Consider the following 27500-nt stretch of genomic DNA (forward strand, 5'->3'; position numbering starts at 1 on the left):
TGCTGTATGCATTTCGGTCAGAGGCACCCCGTAAAATATACCCCCTTTGCTCGAGCAAGGTCACATGACATTGTGATTGAAAGTTCCCGCCCGGATTCGGGGAGAACGATGGCACTCGCGTACCCTTGATTAGGAGAACTCTTGGGACCGCTCTTGGCGGTGGCGGAGGAGGGTCTGGAATAGGATTGTTGTCATGTACATTAGCATTGGCATTTCTACCTCTCCGGGTACTTGAGGTACCGGAAGCTCATCTTGCTCAACATCTTCAACCTCCTACCCCCGCCAAGGCATTGCCAAGAGGGTCATTCCGTTTAGAGCCATGTGTACCTGATGGATCAACACAAATAAAGTTAGTAAAAAGAAGGAAAGAGAAGCAAAACACAAAACTAGCTACACAAATAGTCAACACCGTAAGCTCCCCGGCAACGGCGACAAAAAGTGAATCGCGCAGCGGACTCAACCTTAGGAAGAGTGGGCGCTAATACTTTTACCCAATAGTGGTATCGGGGTCAATTTCCACAGGGAGCTAGAAAGGGAGTTGGATATTTGCTTAGCCTAGAAATGCCTGTTTGCTTCTAATTGATCTTCTATCATTTTTCGGTTTTTATAATTATCAACTACAATTTGACAACTACTAATTATAACTAAATTATGCTAAGATATTAATTCTAGGTTGTATGCAAGATAGAGAAAGGCACTAGGGTCGTGGCATTTACCTAGGTGGTCAACTAACGGGTAGAGATTCCTAATACAAGAATGATAATTATGGGGCTTATGCTATAACCGTTGCACGATTGCACTCACTCTCACACCTCTCGGTAGAAAGAGTGATTTTGCCCAATTGACTCTCTCGAGACCAATTGGGTAGGCTAACAAGCCCAAGCAACTTAGGGTTCAAGTTGGGTAATTACTCTCTCGAGGTTTTACCCGTTAATTGGGACTACCATTCTCATGGGTCCATCCCAATTCCTTGTTGGGTTAATTTTGGAGTCATAGACACTCTTTCTCAAGAAGAGTCAAGACCCACTAAGCTAGACTTAGTGTTTGCAACCACCAAATCCTAGTTAAAACATAAAATTAACCCAAATAGCAAACACCCAACATCATTCAAGCATTAAACAATTACACCCAATAATTACCCACACTAGGGTTGAGCCACAACCCTAGCTAATGGGTTTAGCTAGACATAATAGCAACAGAAATTGAAGAAGTAGTAGATAAAATCAACATATTAATTAACTAGAATGTTAATCTACAAGAATCCACGATAAAACAAGATGAAAATGCCCAAAATAGGCTAAAACTTGAGTCTCACGAGTGCAGCTGCTATCTGATATCTAATGCTTAGCCTAAAAATAATAAAATATTCTATTTATACTAGGCTAGAAAAACTGGACAAAAATACCCCTGCGGGGCTTGCGCGGACCGCGCAGAAAATGCAGCGCGGCCGCGTAGGGGTCTTGGTCCTCGATCACTCACTTCTGAAGCTGGGGACGCGGACCTCGCAAAAAGGTAGCGCGGCCGCGCAGGCTAATGGGCGCGGACCGCGCAATAATGAAGCACGACCGCGTGGAAGGAATTTGGCAATTTGACACCTCTCTGAATCTCACCCACGCGGACTGCACACAAATGGAACGCGGCCGCGTGGGACTTTGCCTTGAATTTTCAAGCCTCTGAATCTCCACAAGCGCTGACCGCGTAGAAAGGAGCGCGGACCGCGCATGGTTACCCTTGAAATGTATATTCTCTGAATCTCCTAGCGCGGCCGCGCAGCAAAATAGTGCGGTCCGCTCTAGGTCCTCTTGTCCCCACTTCAATAATTTTTGACACTTGAGCAGGTTTCACTCCGTTTCGAGCCAATTTTTGACTTTTATCATCTTGTCGCTCAAACCTGCAATCAAGCGCACTTTGTAAGCATTCTGGGTCTATTTTATGACAATTCATACATAAAGCATAGGCAAGTATGGGCATAAAACGTGTTAAAATCACAGTTATCAATTCCCGCAGACTTAAACCTTTGCTTGTCCTCAAGAAAATAAAATAAGACCCATTCCTCAAAAGGAAACATCCAAGTATTCCAGCTTATCCTAAGGAAGCCTCATCACGCATCAATTGGGACTAACAATTGCCCTCAATACGAATGCATCATTAACACATTTTTAAACTTTTAAGAACTATGGATCAAATGTGACACAAGAGCATCAAGGGTTGACTCATTTCATCAAGGAGCTTTTCTCAAATACCTTGGTCATTGTGGAACCCAAACTCACACATCCTCAACTCTCCCTAAGCGAACCTCACCTTTTAGAGTAATGACCGACAACCCGAGGTTGATGGATTTTTCACTCATTTCTCTCACAAAGAAGGTCATAAGTCCAGCTTTAGGTACCATATGCTTTCCCCTTATGTAAGTATCCACTAATGTAAGCTTCCCTCAACTCAAGATCATATAGGGCTTTTGAGGAGTCATTGTGAAGGCTTTTGGGTAAAGGTAGGACATGTTTTTGTTCATTTAGGTTCAATCTTCCCTTCAGCACTTCTTTTGATTCATTTTGGCATACTTTTTGACTCATTTGAGTATTTCACTTCTTTCAAGGGGTTAAGAGACACATTGTCACTCTTTCTTTTGCAATTCAAACCTTTCTCCTTTTTCTACTTTTACACAACCTTTTTTCACTTTTGTTTTCTTTGAATCCCCTTTTTTGGTTCTTATTCACTTTTGTATTTCTTTTTGTCTTTTTCTCTTTTTCATTGCCTCCCTTTTCTTTTGCTTTTGTGCCTCTTTACCACATTGATGCCTTTCTTGTCTCTCCCCCCAAACTTAGATATTTGCCATTACTCAAGGGAAGATTTGGGTGCCAAGAGAGGGTCTCATTGAGAACGGGTATAGGCTTGTAGCTTTGGTTCATGAAAGAAGAAAGTTTAAGGCTCAAAAGGGTTGAACTAGGGATCATTTCATTGGTAGGTCATGGAAATTGTTCAAATTTGGAAGTTCGGACCAAGGAGGGCCTATATTCACTTCTCAAGTCAAGTTTCACCTATGATTTCGCCTCAACGAACATTCAGGGCAAGTTCTAGACCATCGGCTTGGAGCATAGACTCACAATTCAAATTCTCACCACACACACTCAGGGGTTGCTAAAGACATCGAGTTGAGAGCCCACAACGACCTTAGTTCCAAGTCAAGCGCGCAATGGCCCCACACGACCATATGATGATTGTTTGGTCAACACAAGAGTCTCAAGGCCACAATTTTCACCATCCTAAACACAACATTATGTCTTTGACCATGGGATCAAAGGCAAATGTGTTAGGCCCAAGTAGAAGCTTGCCTGAGGTCCTCTTAACTACAAAATATTGAAAATCAAAAGAAGAAAAATCAAAAAAAGGACTCAAACCCTTAAGAAGGTTGTNAGCCGATTTTTTACTTTTTTCATCTTGTCGCTCAAACCTGCAATCAAGCGCACTTTGTAAGCATTCTGGGTCTATTTTATGACAATTCATACATAAAGCATAGGCAAGTATGGGCATAAAATGTGTTAAAATCACAGTTATCATCGTGCGGTTATGTTTCCCAAATACTGATTAAATTTCTACTCTGTTCTTTCGTAGATGGCGAGAACACGCACTTCCTCATCTACCGCTCAGCAGCCCGAGCCCCTAGCAGCAGCTCCCACTAGGGGCAGAGGGCGAGGCCGAGGCCGAGGCCGTGCTAGAGGCCGATGTAGGGGCAGAGCTCAGCCCCGAGTAACAGCCCCAGTGGCGGAGCCTCGAGTTGATTTTGACGAGGAGGTTCCGACCCCAGCAGTTCCGGTTGGCCCAGCTCAGGTCCCAGAGGGGTTTATTGCTACCCCAGTTCTTCAGGACGCTCTGGTCCGATTAGTGGGCCTCATGGAGAGTGTCAGTCGGGCAGGCTTTCTTCCTGTAGCACCAGCCAGTTCTCAGGCTGGAGGAGGAGCCCAGACTCCTGCTACTCGCACTCCGGAGCAGGTAGCTCCCCAGATTCAGACTCCTGTGGTTCAGCCAGTTGGGGCAGTTCAGCCGGGTGTCATAGCTCAGACCGGCGATGGAGCGGCTATGTCCGCCGATGCTCTGTGGAGGCTGGATAGGTTCACCAAGCTCTTCACTACTACTTTCAGCGGTGCTTCTTTTCAGGATCCCCAGGATTTCCTATATAGCTGCCACGAGGTTTTCAAGAACATGGGCATTGTTGAGACCAATGGGGTCGATTTTGCTGCATTTCGCTTGTTGGGATCTGCCAAGACTTGGTGTAGAGATTATTGCTTGGCTAGACCAGCTGGATCGCCATCTTTGACTTGGGAGCAGTTTATAGTGTTGTTTCTGGAGAAGTTTCTCCCCGTCACTCAGAGAGAGGCCTATCGGAGGCAGTTTGAGCGCCTCCAGCAGGGTTCCATGACGGTCACCCAGTATGAGACCAGGTTCATCGACTTAGCTCGCCATGCTCTTGTCATACTTCCTACCGAGAGAGAGAGAGGGTGAGGAGGTTTATCGACGGTCTTATTCAGTCAATTCGTCTTCAGATGGCCAAGGAGGCCAGGAGTGAGATCACCTTTCAGGAGGCGGCCAATGTGGCCCGCAGAGTTGAGATGGTTCTGTCGCAGGGAGGAGGTCATGGGTCGAACAAGAGACCCCGTCATTCAGGCATATTCTGTGGTACCTCGTCTGGAGGTAGAGATTTATATGATAGAGGCCATCCTCCTAGTCCCTTTCAGTCAGCTCTTCAGGTTTCTCACAATGCTTTAAGTAGCCGTGGTAATCAGATGCAGTATACCGATCACCAGTCCTTCAGTGCACCACCAGCACCTATCAGTGCACCACCGTTTCGGAGTTTCCAGGGTCGTCAGCCCCAGCAGTCGAGGGCTTGCTTTACTTGTGGTGACCCGAGGCACATTGCTAGGTATTGCCCTTGACCTTCGAGCAGTTCTCCGCAACAGGGTTCTCGTGCTATGGCTCAGGCACCAGGTGTTCCACAAGCCACCCAGCCAGCTAGAGGTGGGGGCAGAGGTGCTAGAGGTAGAGGTAGAGGTCTTAGAGGTGGAGCTCAGGCGCCAGAGGTGGAGGCCAACCAGCAGCAGGCCGTCCCAAAGAGGTAGTTCAGGGTGGTGGGGCCCAGCCCCGATGTTATGCCTTTCCAACCAGGCCCGAGGCTGAGTCTTCAGATGCAATTATTACAGGTACGGTTCTGGTTTGTGATAGAGATGCTTCAGTGCTATTTGATCCCGGGTCTACGTATTCGTATGTGTAATCTTATTTTGCACCGTACCTGGTCATGCCTAGTGATTCATTGAGTATTCCTGTTTATGTGTCTACACTGGTGGGTGATTCTATTGTGGTCAATCGAGTCCATCGTTCTTGTATCGTGGTGATTAGGGGTCTTGAGACCCGTGTTGATTTGTTGCTATTAGACATGGTCGATTTCGATGTTATATTGGGGATGGACTGGTTATCACCTTACCATGCTATCTTGGACTATCACGCCAATACTATGACCTTAGCCTTACTAGGTATGCCTCGTTTAGAGTGGAGAGGGACTCCTGGTCATTCTACCCGTAGTGTTATCTCGTATGTGAAGGCTCGGCGTATGGTCGAGAAGGGGTGTTTGGCCTATTTGGCGTATGTTCGTGATTCTAGTGATGAGGTTCCCACTATTGATTCTGTGCCCGTTGTCCGTGAGTTCCCTGAGGTTTTCCCTTCAGACCTTTCGAGTATGCCACCCGACAGGGATATTGACTTTTTCATTGATTTGGCTCCGGGCACTCAGCCTATTTCTATTCCGCCGTATCGCATGGCCCCGCCAGAGTTGAAAGAGTTGAAGAAGCAGTTGCAGGACTTTCTTGAGAAGGGTTTCATTAGACCCAGCGTTTTGCCTTGGGGTGCGCCGGTGTTGTTTGTTAAGAAAAAGGATGGTTCGATGAGAATGTGCATTGATTACCGGCAGTTGAATAAGGTCACGATCAAGAATAAGTATCCACTACCGAGGATTGATGATTTGTTCGATCAGCTTCAGGGTGCCAAGGTATTTTCAAAGATTGACTTGAGATCTGGCTACCATCAGTTGAGGATTAGGGCGTCCGATGTCCCTAAGACAGCTTTCCGCACTCGGTACGGGCATTATGAGCTCTTGATTATGTCATTCGGGTTGACCAAAGCCCCAGCGGCCTTTATGGAGTTGATGAACCGAGTGTTCAGGCCTTATTTGGATTTGTTCGTGATAGTCTTCATTGATGGTATTTTGATATATTCCCGCAGCCAGGAGGAGCACGAGCAGCACCTCAGAGTGGTTCTTCAGACTCTGAAGGATAGTCAGTTATATGCTAGTTATCGAAGTGTGAGTTCTGGTTGAGTTCAGTTGCATTCTTGGGTCATGTTGTATCAGCAGAGGGTATTCAGGTTGATCCGAAGAAGATTGAGGCAGTCAAGAACTGGCCTCTACCAGCATCAGCTACAGAGATTCAGAGTTTCTTAGGATTGGCAGTCTACTATCGTCGGTTCGTGGAGGGGTTTTCATCTATTGCAGCCCCGATGACCAGGTTAACCCAGAAGGGTGCCCAATTCAGGTGGTCGGACGAGAGTGAGGTGAGCTTTCAGAAGCTCAAGACAGCTCTGACTACAGCACCGGTATTGGTTTTGCCCACAGGATCAGGGCCTTATACAGTTTATTGTGATGCATCTCGTATTGGGCTTGGTGCAGTGTTGATGCAGGATGGCAAGGTCATTGCCTATGCTTCGAGGTAGTTGAAGATTTATGAGAAGAACTATCCGGTTCATAATTTAGAGTTGGCAACCATTGTTCACGCATTGAAGATTTGGAGGCATTATCTATACGGCATGGCATGTAAGGTGTTCACTGATCACAAGAGTCTTCAGTATATGTTCAAGCAAAAGGAGTTGAATTTGAGGCAGAGAAGGTGGTTGGAGTTGTTGAAAGATTATGATGTCACTATCTTGTACCACCCGGGAAGGCCAATGTGGTGGCCGATGCTTTGAATAGGAAGTCAGTCAGTATGGGCAGTCTTGCTTATATGCCGGTCGGTCAGAGGCAGCTTGCTTTGGATGTTCAGGCCTTGGCCAATCGATTCGTAAGGTTGGATATTTCTGAGCCTAGTCGGGTATTAGCTTGCATGGTCGCTCGTTCTTCATTATTGGAGCGTATCCGTGATCGGCAGTTTGATGATCCCCATTTGTGTGTCCTTAGGGACACAGTGCAGCGTGGAGGTGCCAAGCAGGTTACCCTAGATGATGATGGAATTTTGAGGTTGCAGGGCCGAGTCTGTGTGCCTAATGTGGATGGGCTTTGAGAGTGATCTTACAGGAGGCCTATAGTTCCCAGTACTCCATTCATCCGGGCGCCGCGAAGATGTATCAGGATTTGCGGCAACATTATTGGTGGCTTAGAATGAAGAAAGATATCATAGCATATGTGGCTCGATGTTTGAATTGTCAGCAGGTTAAGTATGAGCATCAGAGGCCTAGTGGATTGTTTCAGAGGATTGAGCTTCCCGAGTGGAAGTGGGAGCAGATCACCATGGATTTCGTTGTTGGGCTTCCGCAGACTCGGAAGAAATTCGATGTAGTTTGGGTCATTGTTGATAGGGTTACCAAGTCAGCGTATTTCATTCATGTAGCAGTCTCCTATTCATCCGAGAGGTTAGTTGAGATTTATATCCGGGAGATTGTTCGCCTTTATGGTGTGCCTGCGTCTATCATTTCGGATCGAGGTACGCAGTTTACCTCGCGATTCTGGAGAGCAGTTCAGCGAGAGTTGAGCACTCAGATTGAGTTGAGTATAGCATTTCATCCCCAGACGGACGGGCAGTCCGAGCGGACTATTCAGATTTTGGAAGATATGCTCCGGGCTTGTGTCATTGACTTCGGAGGTTCGTGGGATCAGTTTTTGCCTCTAGCAGAGTTTGCCTACAACAACAGTTACCAGTCGAGTATCCAGATGGCTCCTTATGAGGCGTTGTATGGTAGGCGATGTCGGTCCCCGGTTGGACGATTTGAGCCGGGGGAGGCTCAGTTGTTGGGTACGGATCTGGTTCAGGAGGCATTGGACAAGGTCAGGATTATTCAGGATAGGCTCCGTACGGCTCAGTCCAGGCAGAAGAGTTATGCGGACCGCAAGGTTTGAGTTGTGGCCTTTATGGTCGGTGAGCGGGTATTGCTCCGAGTGTCGCCTATGAAGGGCGTGATGAGATTCGGGAAGAAGGGCAAGCTTAGCCCTAGGTTCATTGGTCCGTTTGAGATTCTCGATCGAGTGGGAGAGGTGGCTTATAGACTTGCATTGCCGCCTAGCTTATCAGCGTGCATCCAGTGTTTCATGTGTCCATGCTTCAGAAGTATCCCGGCGATCGATCCCACGTGTTAGATTTCAGCATTGTCCAGTTGGACAAGGACTTGTCTTATGAGGAGAAGCCGGTAGCTATTCTAGAACGGCAAGTTTCGCCAGTTGAGGTCGAAGAGTTTTCCTTCGGTTCGTGTTCAGTGGAGAGGTCAGCCTCTTGAGGCATCGACCTGGGAGTCCGAGTCCGGTATGCGGGACCGTTATCCTCATCTTTTCCCCGACTCAGGTACTTCCTTCTTCTGTCCGTTCGAGGACGAACGATTGTTTTAGAGGTGGAGAATGTGACAACCCAAAGGGTCATCACCTGTTTTAATTGAATTTTGTATCTCCGAGGCCTTGAAAACCTCATTTAGAGTCACCTCGATTTGCGTGCGCAGTCGGGGCGCGTAGCTGGAAAGCTTAAATGTGAAATTTTGTGAAAAATGCTAAGTTTTGACTTTAAAATGAGTAAATTTGACTTCGGTCAACATTTTGGGTAAACGGACCCGGACCCGTGATTCGACGGTCCCGGAGGGTCCGTAGGAAAATATGGGACTTGGGCGTATGCCCGGAATCGAATTCCGAGGTCCCAAGCCCGAGAAATGAATTATTAAGTGAAATTGTTTTCTGAAAATGTTTAAGGAAAATTGAAATGAAAGCTGACTAGAAAGCGATGGTATCGGGCCCGTATTTTGGTTCGGTGCCCGGTACAGGTCTTATATATGACTTGAGTCATTTTTGTGAAATTTGGTTAAAACGAACGCCGTTTGACGTGATCTGGACCTTAATTGGGAAATTTGATGTTTAAAGGAGTTTTGAGAAATTTCATTGATCTTGAGGTTTAATTCGACGTTCGTGATGTTATTTTGGTGAATTGATTACACGAGTATATCCGTAGGATGTTTTTGAGGTTGTGTGTATACTTGGGTTGGAGTTTCGAGGGTTCGGGTGAGTTTCGAGTAGGTTCGAGGATGCCTTAGGCTTAGAAAGTCAGATGTTGCAGGTTCAGGAAGTTGCAGGTCTCTGAACCCTCTAGTGCGGTCCGCGAGAAATCGTGTGCGACCGCGGAGGGGCCAGCGCGGCCGCGGTCGCCTTTTTGCGGGGCGCGATGGAGGCTGTGCGGCCGCAGTCGCCTTTGTGTGATCCGCATAGGGTGCTGAACTGCAGGTCTTCAGGGAGGCATGTGCGGCCGCGGTCCTTTTTGCGCGGTCCGCACAGGGGGTCTCAGAGGGGTATAAATAAACGAGATTTTCAGTTATTTTTTACTTTTCAAAACCCCAAAATATAAGAGGCGAATTTTCAAACAACCTTTCTTCTCCAAAACGTTGGTAAGTGATTTCTAACTTATTTTCTTCACTCCTTAACATCTTTTTACATGATTTCAACTTCAAATCAAAGATTTTCATGGGGAAATTTTTCTAAAACTAGGGATTCGGACCTCAATTTGAGTTCCGATTTCAAAACAAATTATATATTTGGATTCGTGGGGGAATGGGTAATCGGGTTTTGGTCCGAACCTCGGGTTTCGACCACGCGGTCCCGGGGGTGATTTTTGACTTTTTGGATAAAACTTTGGAAAACTCATTTTCATGCATTGGGGTTGTTTCATTTAGCTCTTATTGATGTAATTAAGTAACTTGTGACTAGATTCGAGCGGATTGGTGGTGGAATCGAGGGATAAAGCTATAATTGAGACTTGAGTGGTGTTCAAGGCATCGAGGTAAGTGTTCAGTCTAACCTTAGCTTTAAGGATTAGGAGTTGAGTCATATTTGCTACTTGTTTCTTGTTGAGTACGACGTATAGGCATGGTGACGAGTATCTATATATTGGTGTCGAGCATGACCGTGAGTCTTAAATTGAAAGTTGTTGTCTTCTTAAATGACATTTCGGATGCTTTAATTAATGATCTTCTACATTGAGCAGAGATTTGTCTTATCCTCGTCGATCTTATTTATAATTGAGCATTACCATGAATTGAGCTGAGTACAAGCTAAGTTAAGATTGGTTATAGCTGATTCTCCCTTGCCGGGATGACTATTTCGATATTATTGTTCCCTTGCTGGGAAATTATTATATTGCCTTTGTTGCCTTGCCGGGAAGTCATTCTATTGCTTATGTTCCCTTGCTGGGATTTCTTGTAATTTGTGATGAACTGTAAAAGGGAGCGGGTGGTACGCCTACCACAAGATATTATGAAATGGGAGCGGGTGGTACGCCTACCACAAGACATTATGAAATGGGAGCGGGTGGTATGCCTACCACAAGATATGAGAAATGGGATCGGGTTGCACGCCTGCAACAGGATGGAAACTGAAAGTGAAGGTTGTCTTTATTTTCTTTATCTGTGTTAGAAGTTATATTGTTAGCTTCCTTACCTATTCCTTGTTATTTTGTTTTATCAGCTACCCCCGAAGCATGTTCCCCTTCCCCAGCTTTAATTGCTTATTACCTGTTTATTTTTCCGCCATATATTATATAACTGCACGTGTTTATCTGGAGTCTGGTCCTAGCCTCGTCAGTACTTCGCCGGGGTTAGGCCAGGCACTTACCAGCACATGGGGTCGGTTGTGCTGATATAAGAGAGTGTTTGGTTAAGCTTATAAGAAGGTTAAACTAGCTTATAAGCACTTTTTGGCTTGTCTACACGTTTGATAAAGTTAAAAGTGCTTATAAGCCACATGCTTATAAATCAAAAATAAGCCATAAGCTGGTCACCCCTAGCTTATGAATTTTTAGCTTATAAGCACTTTAAGTTTGATCAAAATTTTTACTATTTTATCCTTAAAATATTCTTTTTTAGAAAGAAAAAAAACTCTTACATCGATACTCACTGTCTCAAGTATTGTTTCAACCTAAATTCCCGCCTCTTCAAGTCTTGAATTCTAATTGACTATTTAAGATAAACAAATTCTCTATTCCTTTGCATATTTGTATCTATGTGACTGTGTATTAATCTTTGAACCGTATGTAATAAATGAGGACATATCAAAAATTTTGGTGTATTGCTTTCTACGTGTCGCGGTGATGAAGACAATATTTGTTTCTCTTCAAATATTTTGTCCTATTTAGGTTTATTTTTTGCTGAGAAACTTTTGTCAATTTATTAATTATTATAACTTATAATTATATGCTTGTCATAAAATAAATTATATTTATCATAAAATTATCTTATCTAAGCACAGTTGTATTTAAAATAAAATGATAAATAGAATATTTTGTATTTGAATAGATCTGGAATCTGAAATTTGAATAAATTATGCCCTTATAAGTGTAAACAGTTATAAGATTATTTAAGTCATTTTAACAGAAAAAGAGCTTATCAACACTTTTTTTTTGTTTATCAAATACTGCAGCAGCTATTATCAATTTAAGCACTTGTATCCAATATGTAACATCTTATTTATTAAATCAAATTCAACACTTAAAAATTACCAAGGAGGTGCATAGTGGGTAACATGACTGATGTTTTCAGAAGTAGAAACACAATTGTTGATGGCTGGACAAAGAGCTAGACCAAGTGGATTCTTCTGAACACCCAAGTAATTTGGCTTTTTACCACTGCATCACCAAAACAATATTCAATCTTTTCTACTCAATTCAATCTAGTTTAAAGTAGTATAATTCTAAGGCAGCCCAAATTTTTCGTTGATGGTTGTATGGGAAATAATGGGAGAAAATAAAAAATAGCCAGATTTACCACTGGTCGTTGAAAAATAGCCAAGTTTCAAAAGTCATCGAAATTTAGCCACTTTAAATCTGAGCGAAAACACTGTTCAAAATCCGGAAAAATACGCCCGCAAATTTTACGGGAGTTCCAGCATAAGTATGCTTGAACTCCCGTAAATTTTACGGGAGTTCCAGGATAACTATGCTGGAACTCCCGCAAATTTTACGGGAGTTCCAGCAAGTATAATTGTCCAGTATAATATACTGGAGTTTGGAGCACTGGTGCTCCAGTCTCCCGCAATTTTTACAGNNNNGGGTAAGTTTAGTTCCGAGTACGTATATACTGGAAGTTTCGTAGGACACCTAGGTGCTCCTAGTCCTCCGACAGTTTTACTAGGAGTTAGCAAAGTATACCGGTCCAGCATAATATGCTGGAGTTCGTACACAAATGCACCAGAACTCCCGTATATTATACTGGACCGGTCCCTGTTGCAGCAAAATAGTGGCTATTTTTCATTGACTTGATAAAGGCTGGCTATTTTTCATTGACCAGTGTGAAAACTGGCTATACCATGATATTTTATCGAAATAATAGATATAAATTGAGGTATTGCTCTATCATACTTTAGTAATCTGAGTTGGTCTTCAAAATTCAAATATAACCCTAATCCCAAATAGACGCTGTTAGCCAAAACTAAGCCGGCGTTTGAACGTAAATCTGGTTGAAACTTTAAAAAAAAATGAGTTTTTGAATGAGATGAAAAATAATTTTTTTAAGTTGAAATTATATTTGGACATGCATTTTACTTGAAAAGAATTTGAAATTCTATGAGTAGAAAACTTAAAAAACTACTCTATAGTTATTTTTAGATTTGAAGATTTTGTTTTCAAAATCAAACCAAAAAATGATCAAAATCTATAAACAAACAGATGTTTGAAAATAATTTTTTTTAGAAAAAATACTCCCAAAATTTTATGGCCAAACATAAGCTAAAATTTGGCTCGTACTAAGTTCTTCTTTCACCTCCTTATCATAGTAAAATATGGAGTAGTTAATTTTGCGTAAAGGACCAAAACTACCATTTCTTCAAATGAGTGCATTTCAACTTGATATGATTGATCAATAAATAATAACACTTTTTTATGGTTGAATCCGCGACCTCTTGATCGCATGATTATTTTCTACTAAGGTTGTGTTTCATATATACTTAATATATGCTTTATATTAGTTGTTTAGTCCCATTCATATGTTGAAAAGGGTATGCTTAACACACCTCAAAGTTGGAATTCTTGAAAGAAATTATGGTAATTGCTGCATATTCACAGCAACTCACCAAAAATGAGAAGTAAAAAGGACTTTAGTTATGATTTTTTATTTTTTGGTTTCTCACCCGGTGTCCGGTATCCGCATTGGAGTCCGACTATATCCGGATTCGTGCCGCGTAGGGCCCCTTTCGGGGGGAAGCGCTCCCTACCAAGGATTTTTCCATACCCAGGGCTCAAACTCGAGACCTCTGGTTGCACCACATCCTTTGGTGGTGACTTTAGTTATGATTTGTTATTAATAATTTTACTATCTTTTCAACCAAAAAAAAAAAAAAAAAGAGGTGAAAAATTATTGACGCGAAACATGCACTATTAGTGAGCAAAATCATTCTTTTTTATGTTTTTGCTTTTATGAAATCATATGCTTATCTATTTTTTAAATTAGTGAAGTATTTTTTGAAACAAAAATTTGAACGAGATTACGAGCACCTTTGATGCAAGACTTGCACTAACCACCACGTCCATGTGAAAAGATTTTTTTAAAAAAAAGTTCTTATCCTTTGGCTCCACCACTATTTGTTGTTGTTACGAGTTTATAGTTTATATGTTGATAGAGTAAAAAATATTTACATACTTAATTTATTGATAATTTCACTATTACATTTATTTGTATTTATAGAACTCTGTAACTAAAAGTTATCTATTGATACTTTACATGAATTACATTAAAAATAAAGAATATTTCGCTAACAATAATCAAAAACTCAAAAATCTATATACAAATGGAGAATAAGAAAAAAATAAAACTTAAAGAAATCAGTCACACCCCACATAGACATATATACACACTTAATGCACATAATATTGAAATAATAAACATAAAAAATAATGATAAATATTCTAACAAATTCATGACAAGATTATTCTGCTTATACTGTTAACTAATTTAAATTAAATTTGATGTAAGATATAATATATTCAAATTATAGTTAAAGTATTACATAGAAGAGGAATTGAAAATTTTAAGGAATAAATAGATATATTGCATAATTTACGAGGGAAAGAATGATTATTGTTCAAAATCAACGGGGAGTTTAATTCTTTATGAAAACTTGAGGGGGTGTAAATGATTTTCTGCGATTTGCTAAAAGGGCTCATAGTTTGCAGTTCATAGTTTAAGGATTAAAGTGCCAGTTCTCTTTTAAAAAAACTCCATTTCAGAGGCTTAAGGTTCCTCTGAGGAGAAAACCCTAACAGTGCCAGCTCGCCCTTCACTCCAAAATTTTCGATTTTAGGTAAGTCTTTAACTAATTTTTTTGATATTCTTTATTCTTTTGAGTTATGAGGACTACATATATATAGACACACAGATGCATTGAATTTTGCTGATTTCTACCGTTTTTAGTTTTGAGGAATATGTCTGCATTTTGAATTTTCCGGATTCCCCGATTTCTAAAAATATTTCGGACTAATGCTTGCTCAATATTTATTTATTTATTATTTATTTTTTTGTTTAAGGGAAAACAATGAGTTTTCCAGATAAAAAAAATGCATATTTAGGTGTATTGAGAAAATAATGTGTTTCACAAAACCGAATGTAAGTTTTTTTTTCTATATAAAAAAACTGAATATACTGAACCCTGAAAAATATTAAGTCTATGAGGCAGGCTATATTCTCAATTTTCCCCTTTTTTAGATGTTGGTTTCCTTTTGGTATGTGCTTAGGTTCAGTAATGGGAATTGGTGTTTTCTGCAGCTATAGGTTCAATTATTATGTCCAATTTTCTTTTGGAAAGTTGAATATAATATGATTGTTCAGACTCTGCTGTGTTTATAGTTGCCAGGAAAGATAAGGGCTCTGCAAATTTTGGGAATTAGCTACTAATCTTAATAAGCTGATCAGAAATCAAGTAGTAGTTAACTTAATATCAAATCCAGCCAAAGCTGTGAGCTGCTAAGCTGATTTTAAGAGTGAAAATTACCAAATACTGGTCAATTTTTCTACTTACCGTGTAGCTATAGATGTCTGAAAAGCTTATTAGCGGCGAGAGACAATGTGATTCTCGTATGTGCTCTATTGATTTTTCATTTTCAATAACAAATCTGTATAATCCCTGGATTCATGAAGTATTTATGGAAGGTATTATTGCTTTAAAGAATGCGATTCGTTGATATTAAGAGGAAATGTATGCCTGTTGTCTGTGTTTTATCTGAAGATAATTCGGAGATTACTTACCTTTGTTTTCTTGTTTATTTTTTGCAGATTCTCATTGGCGTTGTATGATGCCACCTGAGAGAACAAAGCATGGTTGTCAAACTTTACCTTCTGATCGGCTTAGCAACCTTCCTGAAAATGTTACCAATGCCATTCTGATGCGTTTGCCTTTGCGAGAAGCTGTGAGGACAAGCATCTTATTGAAGAAATGGAGGTATAAATGGTGCAAACTTCCACAGTTGACGCTTGATGATACACTTTGTCGGTACACACGTGACTTACTATCCCCTTCTGAGTTTACAAAAATTATGTACCACATTTTGACCCTTCATTCAGGACCACTTACTAAGTTTACCCTCTCCATTTTCTAGACTGAAAAAGTATCCTAAGATTGCCAGTTTGATATATTTCCTCTCTAGGAATGATATGCAGCATCTTGTTCTTGAATTTTCGAAGTGGAACCGATACAGCCTTCATTTTTCATGTGTTTGCAGTTGATGCATTTAACTCTCCGAAATTGTGTAATATGTCCTCCACCAGCCTTCAAAGGATTTGATATGTTACATAGTCTGGAACTGTGTGATGTCACAATTTCTTCCACATTACTAGAAAGTTTAATCTCTTATAGCCCGTTGCTGGAGAAGTTTGTGGTGAAAATCTCAGATAATCTAGACCATATTCAAATTAAAGCCCCCAATTTGAGATCCTTCGACTTCACAGGCTGTATAAAATATATTTCTTTAAGTAATGTTCCTATTCTTTCTAAACTCTCTCTTTTCAATGCGGGATCTTTTAAGGAATCAGAAAAATGTGATTTTGACAAATTTTTTCAGTCAGTTCCTGCTCTTGAGCATCTCTACTTGGAATATGCAAGTAACAAGGTAAATGTTGCTTCTGAATTTCATTATACTGCATTTTCATAAAAGTACCATCTTTTGGTCTTTGAGTCATCCTGAATTTTCGCTTTCTTTGTAGTTCTTGGTTACAGGTGCAGCTGAAGTACCAAAAAGACTTTCCTCTCCTCTTAATTATCTTAAACGTTTTCACATAATGCTGGGTGGTGGATTAGTTGATGTTTCCTGTGCTCTTTGTTTGATAAGAAGCTCACAATATTTACAAGACATTGAAATGGAGGTTATTATTGGTGTTTATGCTTTTCTTTTGTATGTTCTAGTTGTATGTAGTGACGGCTTTCTGATTTTCGTACTCATTAGATCTTCAATCTTCTTGATCTTTCTTAGGCTTATAATCTGTTGGATGAACTTGTGGCCACTAATGAAGTTTTTGCAAGGTTCTCAGATGTGACATTGTATCACCTTAGGACGGTTAAGCTTGAAGGAGTTCACAAGACAGCTGAATTGCAGCTTATCAATTCAAGGTAAATGTTGCTTCTGAATTTCATTATACTGCATTTTCATAAAAGTACCATCTTTTGGTCTTTGAGTCATCCTGAATTTTCGCTTTCTTTGTAGTTCTTGGTTACAGGTGCAGCTGAAGTACCAAAAAGACTTTCCTCTCCTCTTAATTATCTTAAACGTTTTCACATAATGCTGGGTGGTGGATTAGTTGATGTTACCCCGTTTGGTAGTTGGTTCCCCTTGGTCCGTCCCTACGTTGTTTGATAAGAAGCTCACAATATTTACAAGACATTGAAATGGAGGTTATTATTGGTGTTTATGCTTTTCTTTTTCTTTCGTATGTTCTAGTTGTATGTAGTGACGGCTTTCTGATTTTCGTACTCATTAGATCTTCAATCTTCTTGATCTTTCTTAGGCTTATAATCTGTTGGATGAACTTGTGGCCACTAATGAAGTTGATGAAGTTTTTGCAAGGTTCTCAGATGTGACATTGAATCACCTTAGGACGGTTAAGCTTGAAGGAGTTCACAAGACAGAGCTTGAATTGCAGCTTATCAAGCTTCTACTGACCAAATCCCCGATGCTGGTGAGGATGCTAATTGATCCGTCATCAAATGATGACTATGATGAAAATAGAGACACGATACTAGCAGAGTTAACAAAATTTCAGCGAGCATCACATAAAGCTGAAGTAGTCTGTACTTGATGGTTATGAAAGTTATAGACTGGATGCAGTAATATATGGTTGTTTTTTGCCGGATATAGGGAAGACTGAATTTCGGATTGCTTGTTTGTCATCGTTACAGTGCTAAGGGTACATTCATTCCTGTTCTTGAATGATCTTGGAAATGAGACTTGGATATGAATCTACACTACGGTTATTTATTTTCAAAGTTAAGTGTTTCACTACTTTGATAGGAAATAAAACCTTTGGCAGTTTTTCTTAATAATTCTATGCACTTCTCATGCTCCATTGTTGAAGAACTAGAAGACTGGAGGTTTTACATATCTAACAAAGATTTAATATCTTGTCGTGGCTTCTTTTTTATTAATCAGCGATGTTATTTATTTGATACATCTGATATGGAGAAGCCTAGAAGTGGTAAAGTTTTTACACAAGTCACTGAGGTCCGAAGTTATAGAAGAAACTGAGAGCTCTATAAAAAAAAAGGGATATCTACATAAATAGTCTGTCATATTCATTATTTATTTTTTCTAGCCATATATACAGATTCTACATTGATTATACATAACTATACACATATAGTATATAAATTATGCATATATTATATGTTCATCGGCTACTTTTAGTTTAAGTGACCGGATAGGCGGCTATTGGGTTAAACGTTATGTTACTCTTAGTGTAATAGGAAGTAGAAGCAAAATTTTCTATCTTTTCAATTAGGAAGAAAATAGGACATATTTGTTATGACAAGAGTGAGTTGCTCTAGTGGTGAACACCCTCCACTACCAACCAAGAGATTGTGAGTTTGAGTCACCCCAAAAGTAAGGCGGGGATTTTTTGGAGGGAGGGATGCCGAGCGTCTATCGGAAACAACCTCTCTATCCCAGGGTAAGGCCTGCGTACACAGTACCCTCTCCAGACCCTACTAGTGGAATTATTTTAGGTTGTTGTTGTTGTTATAGTACAGGACATATTTGTTAAACTTATTAAAACATGAATATACAGTGTTCCATAAGGCTATTTGAGAAAATCAGCCGAAAACACTTTAGGCACAAAATTTCACGGATGGCCCTTTGATGCTCTGTTGCTTAGCTTTTGTTCCCATTTTTAAATTTATGGTAGAATAGCCCTATTTTTTCTAAGTTTTGTGAGCGTGTTAAAACTTCATTATATTATACTGGAATTCCAATATATTATGCTGGAGTATTTTCCGGATTTTGAGCAGTGTTTTTTGTTCAGATTTATCTTTATATGAAAAGTGGTTAAATTTCGATTACTTTTGAAACTGTGGCTATTTTTGAATGACCACTTGTAAATCTGACTATTTTTTAATTTCATCCGCTAAAAGTCTAAAGCTTATGATAAGATTGTTCAAAACTTTTGAACGCTCGTCAAAACTTAAAAATAGGGTCATTTTGCGCAGATTTAAAAAACAAAGGACAGAATTTAAAAACGCACTAAAAGAGCCTAATCGTGCAAATAATGCCTTGGCGGTGTTACCTTTTTACTATAAATTTAAGCTCTTTATAAGAACAAATAGAATCCTTATCAATTTTTATTTTTACAATATATTATAGGTTTCTTGCCTTTTTCTACCTTATGAATAATGTGAGTAAAAGGATGGGAAAATAATACTTTCTTTTCATACAAGCATTCTGACATGTAGTTTGACATGTAAAAGAGATATGTTGGACATTTAGTTTGACAATCAAATAAAATCTTACTAATAATTTATCTCAAACCATCCAATATAACATGCACAAACCGAAATAAGCTTCTAGCCATATCAGTTAAGTCAAAAATTGAACGGCTAATGATTGCAAACCGATTAACTGATAACTTATAAATCAACTTCTTATTGGTTCGATTATGGATGGCAAGCGGTTTGGTGTGGTGCGGTTGCGGGAGAAACCCGTATAAACCCGCGAAGATCTCAACCCACCCCGTCCCGCGTATTTTCACCCCCCATCCACCCGCCCCACCATACACCTGCATCCACCCGCCCCACCATACACCTGCATCCACCTGCCCCGCCCCGCACCAATATTTTTTTTTCGATTTTGTTTACTTATTTCCTTTTTATATTTTGGTTGGAATTTTCAACTTAATCAATCAAAAAATTAAAACTTATTTTTGTTTCATAAATGCTGAATCTCAATTGAAAAAGAAAAAACATTATTGATTCTAGCATTGTGATTTGGAATGAAAAGAATCCAAATGAAGCAATATGATGACATAGCGTGTAATCATTGTAAAATAGTGTTACTTTAATATTATTTCTTAGTTTTGGTGAAAATATTATTCTCAGATTATTAAAATATCGTTAAGTAGTATTAACGTATCATCTTTAATGAACATTTCATCTTCATCAAAGGCCAAGATCTCCATGAATTTTAGTTTTTGCGTCTCTTTGCTTCTGAGACAGTTTCAAGTTTAAGCCGATCCTCGAGGTCCAGTAAAAGATCACTCTTCATCTCGATCTTATTAAAGAAGGAAGTAAACAGATCAAGGTTTCTACGTACTTCCGTTATGGAGGGTGCGGGCAGGGGGGACAACGGGGAGGCCGGCTCCACCGGTTGGTTTCCGAAGATAATCAAAACATGCTACTTGAAAGCACATATTAAAGAAGAGGGACTCGATTAAAGGACTCATACAAGATTTATTCCAGACCTTATTCCTTCGCATGCTTCTAAGGCTCAAACTCGTCACTAAGTACGAGAGCTCTAATGTCATGTCAAACCTGAAAGCGGATGCGAGAAAGATGTCAAAAATCTGCTTAGGGTCAGATTGGACTTTATCTTTTTGCCCTGCTTGCCACCACTTTAAAATCCTGATTCACAACTCTCTAAATCATTCCGAAATAAGTTAGGGGTAGGTGTCAGTTCTTGTACTACTTGATTGACTGGTAAGAAAGAGCTTCCGTAAGAACTGGAATACTCTTGTATGTACGGTAACCCTCTCTTCCGCTACTGGTGGACTGTTGCACAGAAAGGGCGACAAAAGCAACCTTTCTTAGCGCGCTTTTCAAGCGCTTAGCTTCTGCTAGTGGCGGGACGGCAAGGCCATGTTGTTTAGTTGGAAGCCTAAGCCAAGAAGGTATGAACGAAGTGACGGGCCTCTTTAGAAGATAGGGGACGGTTTTCTTGTGGTAGTAATTGCGAACATCTCTCCTCTTTTCTTAGCGTGCACAGTTTGCTTACATGCCGCCTTAGGCACATCTCTCGTCCCGGCTAGAGAGCATTGATTTCTCCTTTCGTTCTTCTGTGCGAAGGCGAAGAAACAAGAAAAAAGACATTCATTTCAGAACTATGAGGTGAGAAGAATACAGAAAAGAAAGAGTTTTTGAAGAAACCTACAGGAAAGTCAAATCATTTCTTTTTTATCGACTATATATGCAAAAGGAGAAATTCTAGCTAAAGACATGAGATCCCTGCGCCTGACTAATGGAACTGGTCTTGTCGAACAGGTCCGGATTCGAGGTTCGAACACAAAATCCCACTAGCCGAGCTGAACTGGTTAGTGATGGAAGCAATTCCCACGAATTGAGAACAAAAGGATGTACTTGCCCCCTTCCCCAGTCATTACCGCTCATCCATCGCTTTTTATATTGAAATCCTGTCTTTGTCTTTCCAGGCTGTCTTTTGCGTGGTATTCCTTACGCCCTGAGAAAGAACCTCCACTTGGATTCATTTCAAGTCTCGAGTTCTTGTTTAGAATTCTCGTATATGAAGTTCGAACGAGAGCTTTGATGCAATTCAAATTGACAAGCAGTAGTTACAGCATAATAAATGTCCGGAGGACACAATAAAATCTTGAATTCCCGGATGCCAATAGACCAATCAATGGTGCTCTAAAGTTATCTCAACTCTAAGAAATACTTGTATAAAATAAATTGAAAAAAAAAGAAAAACAAAAAAGAAATGGTACTGGGAGCATTTGTCCTATATGTACAAATCCAAATCGGGCGGATCTTTACCCGGAGTAGATCATAAACCTAAAAAGATGAAACAGACCCATTCAGAAACAAGAAAATACCATCGCAGTTTGAATTAAATCTCGATGAAAGAATACAACAATGAGAAGTTAATTCGATAAGTTTAATGACCCTTTCAAATTTTATAATGGAAAATCAAAAATATAAAAAAGGAGATATCATAAAATTATTATTAATATAATAAACAAATTATTTATATTTTCTTTTTCCAAAGTGGATTAGCAATTTGTTGAGAAGCAAGTTTTATAGTGTGGGGTCCAGCCCATAAATTAAGGAAGACAACTTTCTTCCTTTGTTTTCTTTTTCTAAATTGGCAGCCACTTTTCTTTTGCATAGTCAACATTGTAGGCCGTGTCAAATGTGGTAAGCGTACAGAAAGAAAATGTCAAGTGTAGTAGGCGAGGTTCTGCCTATAAAAGGAGAGTTTCGACTCTCATTTCAATACACCAATTTCAGAGGAAAAATATATCTGAGAGTTAGAAAGAAAGAGTGAGGTTTCACATACAGGGTATAAGAAAATAGCCTGTGAGAAAAATAGAGAGTGAGTGATATTGTAGTGAGGTGGGAATATCAAAAGAGGGTTATTTCTTTTGAGTGTTGTAGCAGTCTTTTGAGTATTTTACTCGGACCTACAAAGTGTAAAATTCCTTGCTATAGTGATATCAGTTGCTCTTCTCGGAGTCGTGATTTTTTTCCTTATTCAAAAGGGGTTTTCCACATAAAAATCTTGGTGTCGTTGTTACTCTTTTATTCTTGTTAATTACCGTATCTCGGTGCTACGTTATTATTCTACTTTTATTACCGTGAATATTATTTTTTTAGGGGGTTTATTCCCAACAACTGGTATCAGAGCACAGGTTCTGCTCATTCAATATTATTCACTATCGGTGTACTATACTCGGTGGAAAATAAAATGTCCGGAGTAAAGTACGACGTAGCAAAATTCAACGGAGATAACAGTTTCTCAACATGGCAAAGAAGGATGATGGATCTGCTCATCCAACAAGGATTACACAAGGTACTAGATGTTGATGCTAAAAAGCCTGATACCATGAAAGCTGAGGATTGGGCTAATTTGGAGGAAAGGGTTGCTAGTACAATTAGGTTGCACTTATCAGATGATGTGGTAAATAACATCATTGATGAATACACCACACGTGGAATTTAGACAAGGTTGGAAAGACTATACATGTCCAAAACGGTGACAAATAAATTGTACCTGAAGAAGCAGTTATACACCCTACACATGGGTGAAGGTACGAATTTTTGTCACATTTAAATGTGTTTAACGGACTAATCACACAGCTCGCCAGCCTCGGAGTGAAAATCGAGGAAGAAGATAAAGCCATCTTGCTATTGAACTCATTGCCATATTCGTACGATAATTTGGCAACAACCATCCTGCACGGTAAGACTACCATTGAGTTGAAAGATATCACATCGGCTCTTCCACTCAATGAGAATATGAGAAAGAAGCCTGAAAATCAAGGACAAGCTCTCATCACAGAAGGTAGAGGCAAGAATTATCAAAGGAGTTCGAACAACTATGGCAGATCCGGAGCTCGTGGGAAGTCTAAGAACCGATCCAAATCAAGAGCCAGAAATTGCTATAATTGTGATCAACCAGGTCACTTCAAAGGAGATTGCCCAAATCCAAGGAAGGGCAAAGGTGAAATCAGTGGCCAGAAGAATGACGACAATACAATCGCCATGGTGCAAAACAATGGTAATGTTGTCCTCTTTATAAATGAGGAAGAGGAATGCATGCACCTGTCAGGTCCACAGTCGGAATGGGTGGTTGACATAGCGGCATCTTACCATGCCACACCGGTAAGAGAAATTTTTTGCAGATATGTAGCAGGTGATTTTGGCACTGTGAGAATTGATAACACAAGTTACTCAAAGATTGCGGGTATTGGTGACATTTGTATCAAGACAAATGTCGGATGCATATTGGTTCTAAAGGACGTGTAGTATGTACCTGATTTGCGGATGAACTTGATCTCAAAAATTGCTTTAGACCGAGATGGATATGTGACGACCCAACCCGTCGTCACGTGTGTTACCGCCTCGTTTCCCCCATTTTCTATTTCTTTATGCTTCAGTATCAGTATTAGATGTGTTAGAGTTGATTTGGATTGGTTCTAGAAGGAAATGAGACACTTAGTCTCTTTAAGGAAGGTTTGTTTTGGAAAAGTCAACTTTTATGTTAGAGGGCTCGGATATGAATTCCGATGATTTGGTTAGCTTCGGGGGATGATTTGTGACTTAGGAGTGTGATCAAAAGTGATTTTGGAGGTCCGGAGTAGAATTAGGCTTGAATTGGGAAAGTTAGGATTTTAGCGAATTCCGGTCGATAGGTCAGATTTTGATCCGGGGGTCGGAATGGAATTCCGAGAGTTGCAGTAGCTTCGTTAGGTGATTTGTGATGTGTGTGCAAAATTTCAGGTCATTTGGAGGTGTTTTGGTTGGGTTTTTGATCTAATGCGTGTTTCGGAAGTTTTGGAAGAACTTAGGCTTGAATTTGATGAGAATTGATGATTTTTGTGTTGTTGGATGTGTTTTTATGATTGGAACAAGTTTGAATAACGTTGTAGGATGCATTGGTATTTTTGGTTGAGGTTCCGGGGGCCTCAGAGGTGGTTTCGGGTGGCTAACGGGGAGTTTTGGACTTGTAATGTTGCAGAACCTGTGCTATTTCTGGTATTTCCGCACCTGCGGAAAAGGAGTCGCAGGTGCGGTACCGCATATGCGGCGTAGAAGTCGCAGAAGCGGAAAGGGAGATGTCAGGCTGGACCGCAGATGCGGATAGGGAGCCGCACCTGCGGAGCCGCAGATGCGGCTTGGGGACCGCAAATGCAGCCTGGTGTTTTAGTGAAATTCCGCAAAAGCAGAAGTTCTGACCGCAGAAGCGGTCCCGCATAAGCAGAAACTTGACCGCAGAAGCGAAAGTGACAGGGCAGAGGCATTTAATTCCATCTTCGCGAATTTTTGAAAGAGTAACCTATTTCACTTCGGACTTGGAGAGTTTTTGGGCGATTTTGAAGAGGAAATTCAAGGACTTCGATCAGGTAAGCATTCTTGGACTTAGAACATGATTTTATCATGCAAATACATGAAACTAGACTGAAAACTCAAGGAATTAAGGTCAAAAATGGTGGTTTAGGGCTTGAAACCTAAGAGAAACAAAAATGGGAATTTAAGGGGTCATTTGGTCTCCGATTTTGGTATTCTTTATATGGATAGACTCGTGGCGAGATAAGGAATCCGTTAATGGTAAATTTACTGATTTTCGAGAAGTGGGCCCGGGGCTCGGGTTTTTGCTAATTTCGGGAATTTCAATGTTTTTCGATTGTTTTCGATTGGGTATTGTTCCATTGGCATATTGTGATGTATTCGTTGTGGTTTTGGTCAGATTCGACGCACGAGGAGGTGAATTCGAAAGGCAAGGGCATAGCAAGCTAGGACTTTGGTCAGCTTGAGGTTAGTAATAAATGTAAATGCTGTGTTGAGGGTTTGAAACCCCGAATTTGCACATTGTAGTGCTATGTTGAGGTGACTTGCACGCCGGATAACGGGTGTGGGGTAGAGCACCGTCAGGGATTGTGACTTGGTCCGTCCCGCTTAGTAAAAATTACTACCTAATTAATTGTAGTTTTGTGATATCCTTATAAAAATGGATTAATTGTTATAATTGGGCTTTGTGCCAACTACTTGAATCCTTCAGGGATTGATTTTACTGGTTTCTTACCATATTTATAGATGTTAAACTCAGTCCTGGTATTTAATACTGTGTTGGGAAACTCAGCCATTTTTCTTAAATTAGAAACTAAATTAATATTTTAAATGAAGTTTGGGGCTGAATATTTTTATGCTATTATATAATTTTTTTTTGGACTGAGTATGGGATCGAGCTGCACGCCGCAGTGGTATAATATGATATTGATATGAGGCCAAGGGCCTGTTTGATGCCACAAGATGGCTTATTATTGCGCTTGGGCCGTAAGGGGCCCCTCCCGGAGTCTGCACACCCCCAGTGAGCGTCGTCGACGTTAAATAAATGGAGCGGGCTGCACGCCGCAGCGGGGTACTGGAGAGTACCGGTTTATGTGTTGCATTGCATATTTTAATTGTCATTTATTCTTTATCTGTTGTGGTATTATTATAATTGTCTTCGCTGTTTTACTGTATGTATAGCTTTACCTTGTGTTTATTTGGGATCTCTTATCCTCATACTTTATTTATATTTATTACTTTCTGGGTTGGAAGTACTCACAATACTCCCTGCACCTTGTGTGCAGATCCAGGTACACCACAGGGTGAGTGGGGATTTGTTTAGCTGAGCAGCAATATCCGGGAGTCTCGAGGTAGCTGCATGGCGTTCGCAGCCTTGATCTCTCTCATCTATCTTTATCCTTTTATTCGCATTTTTCCTAGATATACTTGTGATAGGTGAGTATTCTGTATTAGAGGCTCATGTTCGTGACACCAGATTCTGTGGGCTGATTTTTATTTTGGGGTTTCGAATGTTAGAAACTATTTTAGAAATTCCGCATTAAATTTGGTATTTAGTTGTGAATATTTAATTATCCACTGTGATTAATCGGTCAAGGTTGTCTAAATGGTCGGGCTTGCCTAGCAGTGTGTTGAGCGCCATCACGACCGGGGTTGGGTCGTGACAAGGTGGTATCAGAGCCTAGGTTACTTGGTCTCGCGAGTCATGAGCCAGTTTAGTAGAGTCTCGTGGATCGGTATGGAGACGTCTGTACTTATCCTCGGGAGGCTGCAGAACCTTTAGGAAAACTTCACATTCTTGAATTCTTATCGTGCGTCCTTGATTCAGCTTGAAAAGTAACTCTTGAAATTCCTTCCACGTGTTCGTATACGCGAACGAGCGCTCAGTATCAGATGTGCCTTGATGGCTTGTGATTCCTCGATCGAGGGGCGAGACGTGATCTCTGTGAGTTTGCTGCTGGGCCAATCTGGAGGACTTGAGGTCGGATCCTTGCCTATGGCTTGAGCACCGAGGTGCTGATTGTGTGAACAAGTGTTTTGAACTTATATGTTCGGTATTGCCCCTATTAGTGGGAGTGACAGCTGGTTAGCTACGTGGTGAGTATGTTAGTGCTGCGAGATGTATCTATATGACTTGGTAGTGACGAAGAAGTCTGCTTAATAATAGATGAACTGTTAAGTGTTCGATTCCTATTGTGATTTGATGTGTAGCCCGAGTTATGGGCGCGTGAAGTATCGTTACATGTCTCCTAGTTGGGGAGTGAAGTGCATTTCATGTGGCGGTATGAGTCTAGACTCAGGAACACTAAGAGGCTGTGTAATGTGTATGACGATGGAAGGTATATGGAAATGTTAATTGAGGCGAAGCAGGTGGTTATCTCCTGCGGGGTGTTATTAAGTGGTATGATCCTTACGTGTATGTTAGAAGGTCTCAGGTGTAATTGAAGGGTGCGTGTTGAAATTTGAGATTTCGGATTGCTTAAGAGAGTAGGCTTCACTATTGCGGTGTTGAATGCGAGATTTGCAGAAGAGTTAATCTCACTATGAAGGATTGAGTTTAATCTCACTATGGTATTAAGGCAGCAATAGAGTACATGCGTTATGAGTTGTTGGGAGTGTTTGATCCATGGCTTCGAGCCAAGTTGGGGAGTTCGCTATTGATTAGCTAATTGTACGGTTATGTGCAATGTTGGTTCCGGTTTGAGGCATGCTGGCGAATCAGTTCTGATTGCGGAAATTGAGCCGAGGATGGCACGAGTGAAGCAAAATTTTGACAAAGGTTATATGGTGCTTCGTAGATGTGTGAGAATCGCAGGATGTCTTGAGCTGTTGTTGGTAAAGAATGCTCGGTGTATATAGCAGGAAGATGCTTGCTTGTATTGTGATGAGGTCATATCCTGCGGTGTCAGAGTGCTAACGAGGCACGGGTGGTTCTATTCATTTGATCAGGTGAATT

At 40.6% G+C, this 27500-nt stretch overlaps 1 protein-coding gene across 7 annotated transcripts; it reads left to right on the top strand.

Moving 5' to 3' along the window:
- On the top strand, positions 14451-17797 carry LOC109225502. 7 transcript variants are annotated; one of them, XR_002067930.1, is made up of 6 exons: positions 14469-14572; positions 15541-15757; positions 16326-16373; positions 16468-16626; positions 16734-16870; positions 16965-16989. XR_002067930.1 is itself a non-coding variant. In XM_019390186.1 (5 exons), the coding sequence occupies exons 3-5, from the start codon at positions 15990-15992 to the stop codon at positions 17554-17556; spliced, it is 834 nt and encodes a 277-aa protein (XP_019245731.1). In that variant the 5' UTR covers positions 14461-14572; positions 15541-15757; positions 15987-15989; the 3' UTR covers positions 17557-17797. The 7 variants fall into 7 exon arrangements, 5 of the variants coding, with proteins under 5 accessions (XP_019245731.1, XP_019245730.1, XP_019245729.1 ...); XM_019390186.1 differs by lacking the exons at positions 16734-16870; positions 16965-16989 and adding an exon at positions 17266-17797 and having other exon boundaries at positions 14461-14572; positions 15987-16373; XM_019390185.1 differs by lacking the exons at positions 16734-16870; positions 16965-16989 and adding an exon at positions 17266-17797 and having other exon boundaries at positions 14461-14572; positions 15541-15706; positions 15987-16373.

Source organism: Nicotiana attenuata, chromosome 5 (assembly GCF_001879085.1).
Source record: "Nicotiana attenuata strain UT chromosome 5, NIATTr2, whole genome shotgun sequence".
NCBI lineage: Eukaryota > Viridiplantae > Streptophyta > Magnoliopsida > Solanales > Solanaceae > Nicotiana > Nicotiana attenuata.

Bases quoted from the DNA above. Each gene is read 5' to 3' on its own strand.
- LOC109225502 (XM_019390184.1), top strand. From the start codon at position 15,975: ATGTGTTTGCAGTTGATGCATTTAACTCTCCGAAATTGTGTAATATGT. The intron at 16,374-16,467 runs GTAAATGTTGCT...CTTTCTTTGTAG, and splicing joins TGGAATATGCAAGTAACAAG to TTCTTGGTTACAGGTGCAGC. The intron at 16,627-17,265 runs GTTATTATTGGT...GATCTTTCTTAG, and splicing joins TACAAGACATTGAAATGGAG to GCTTATAATCTGTTGGATGA.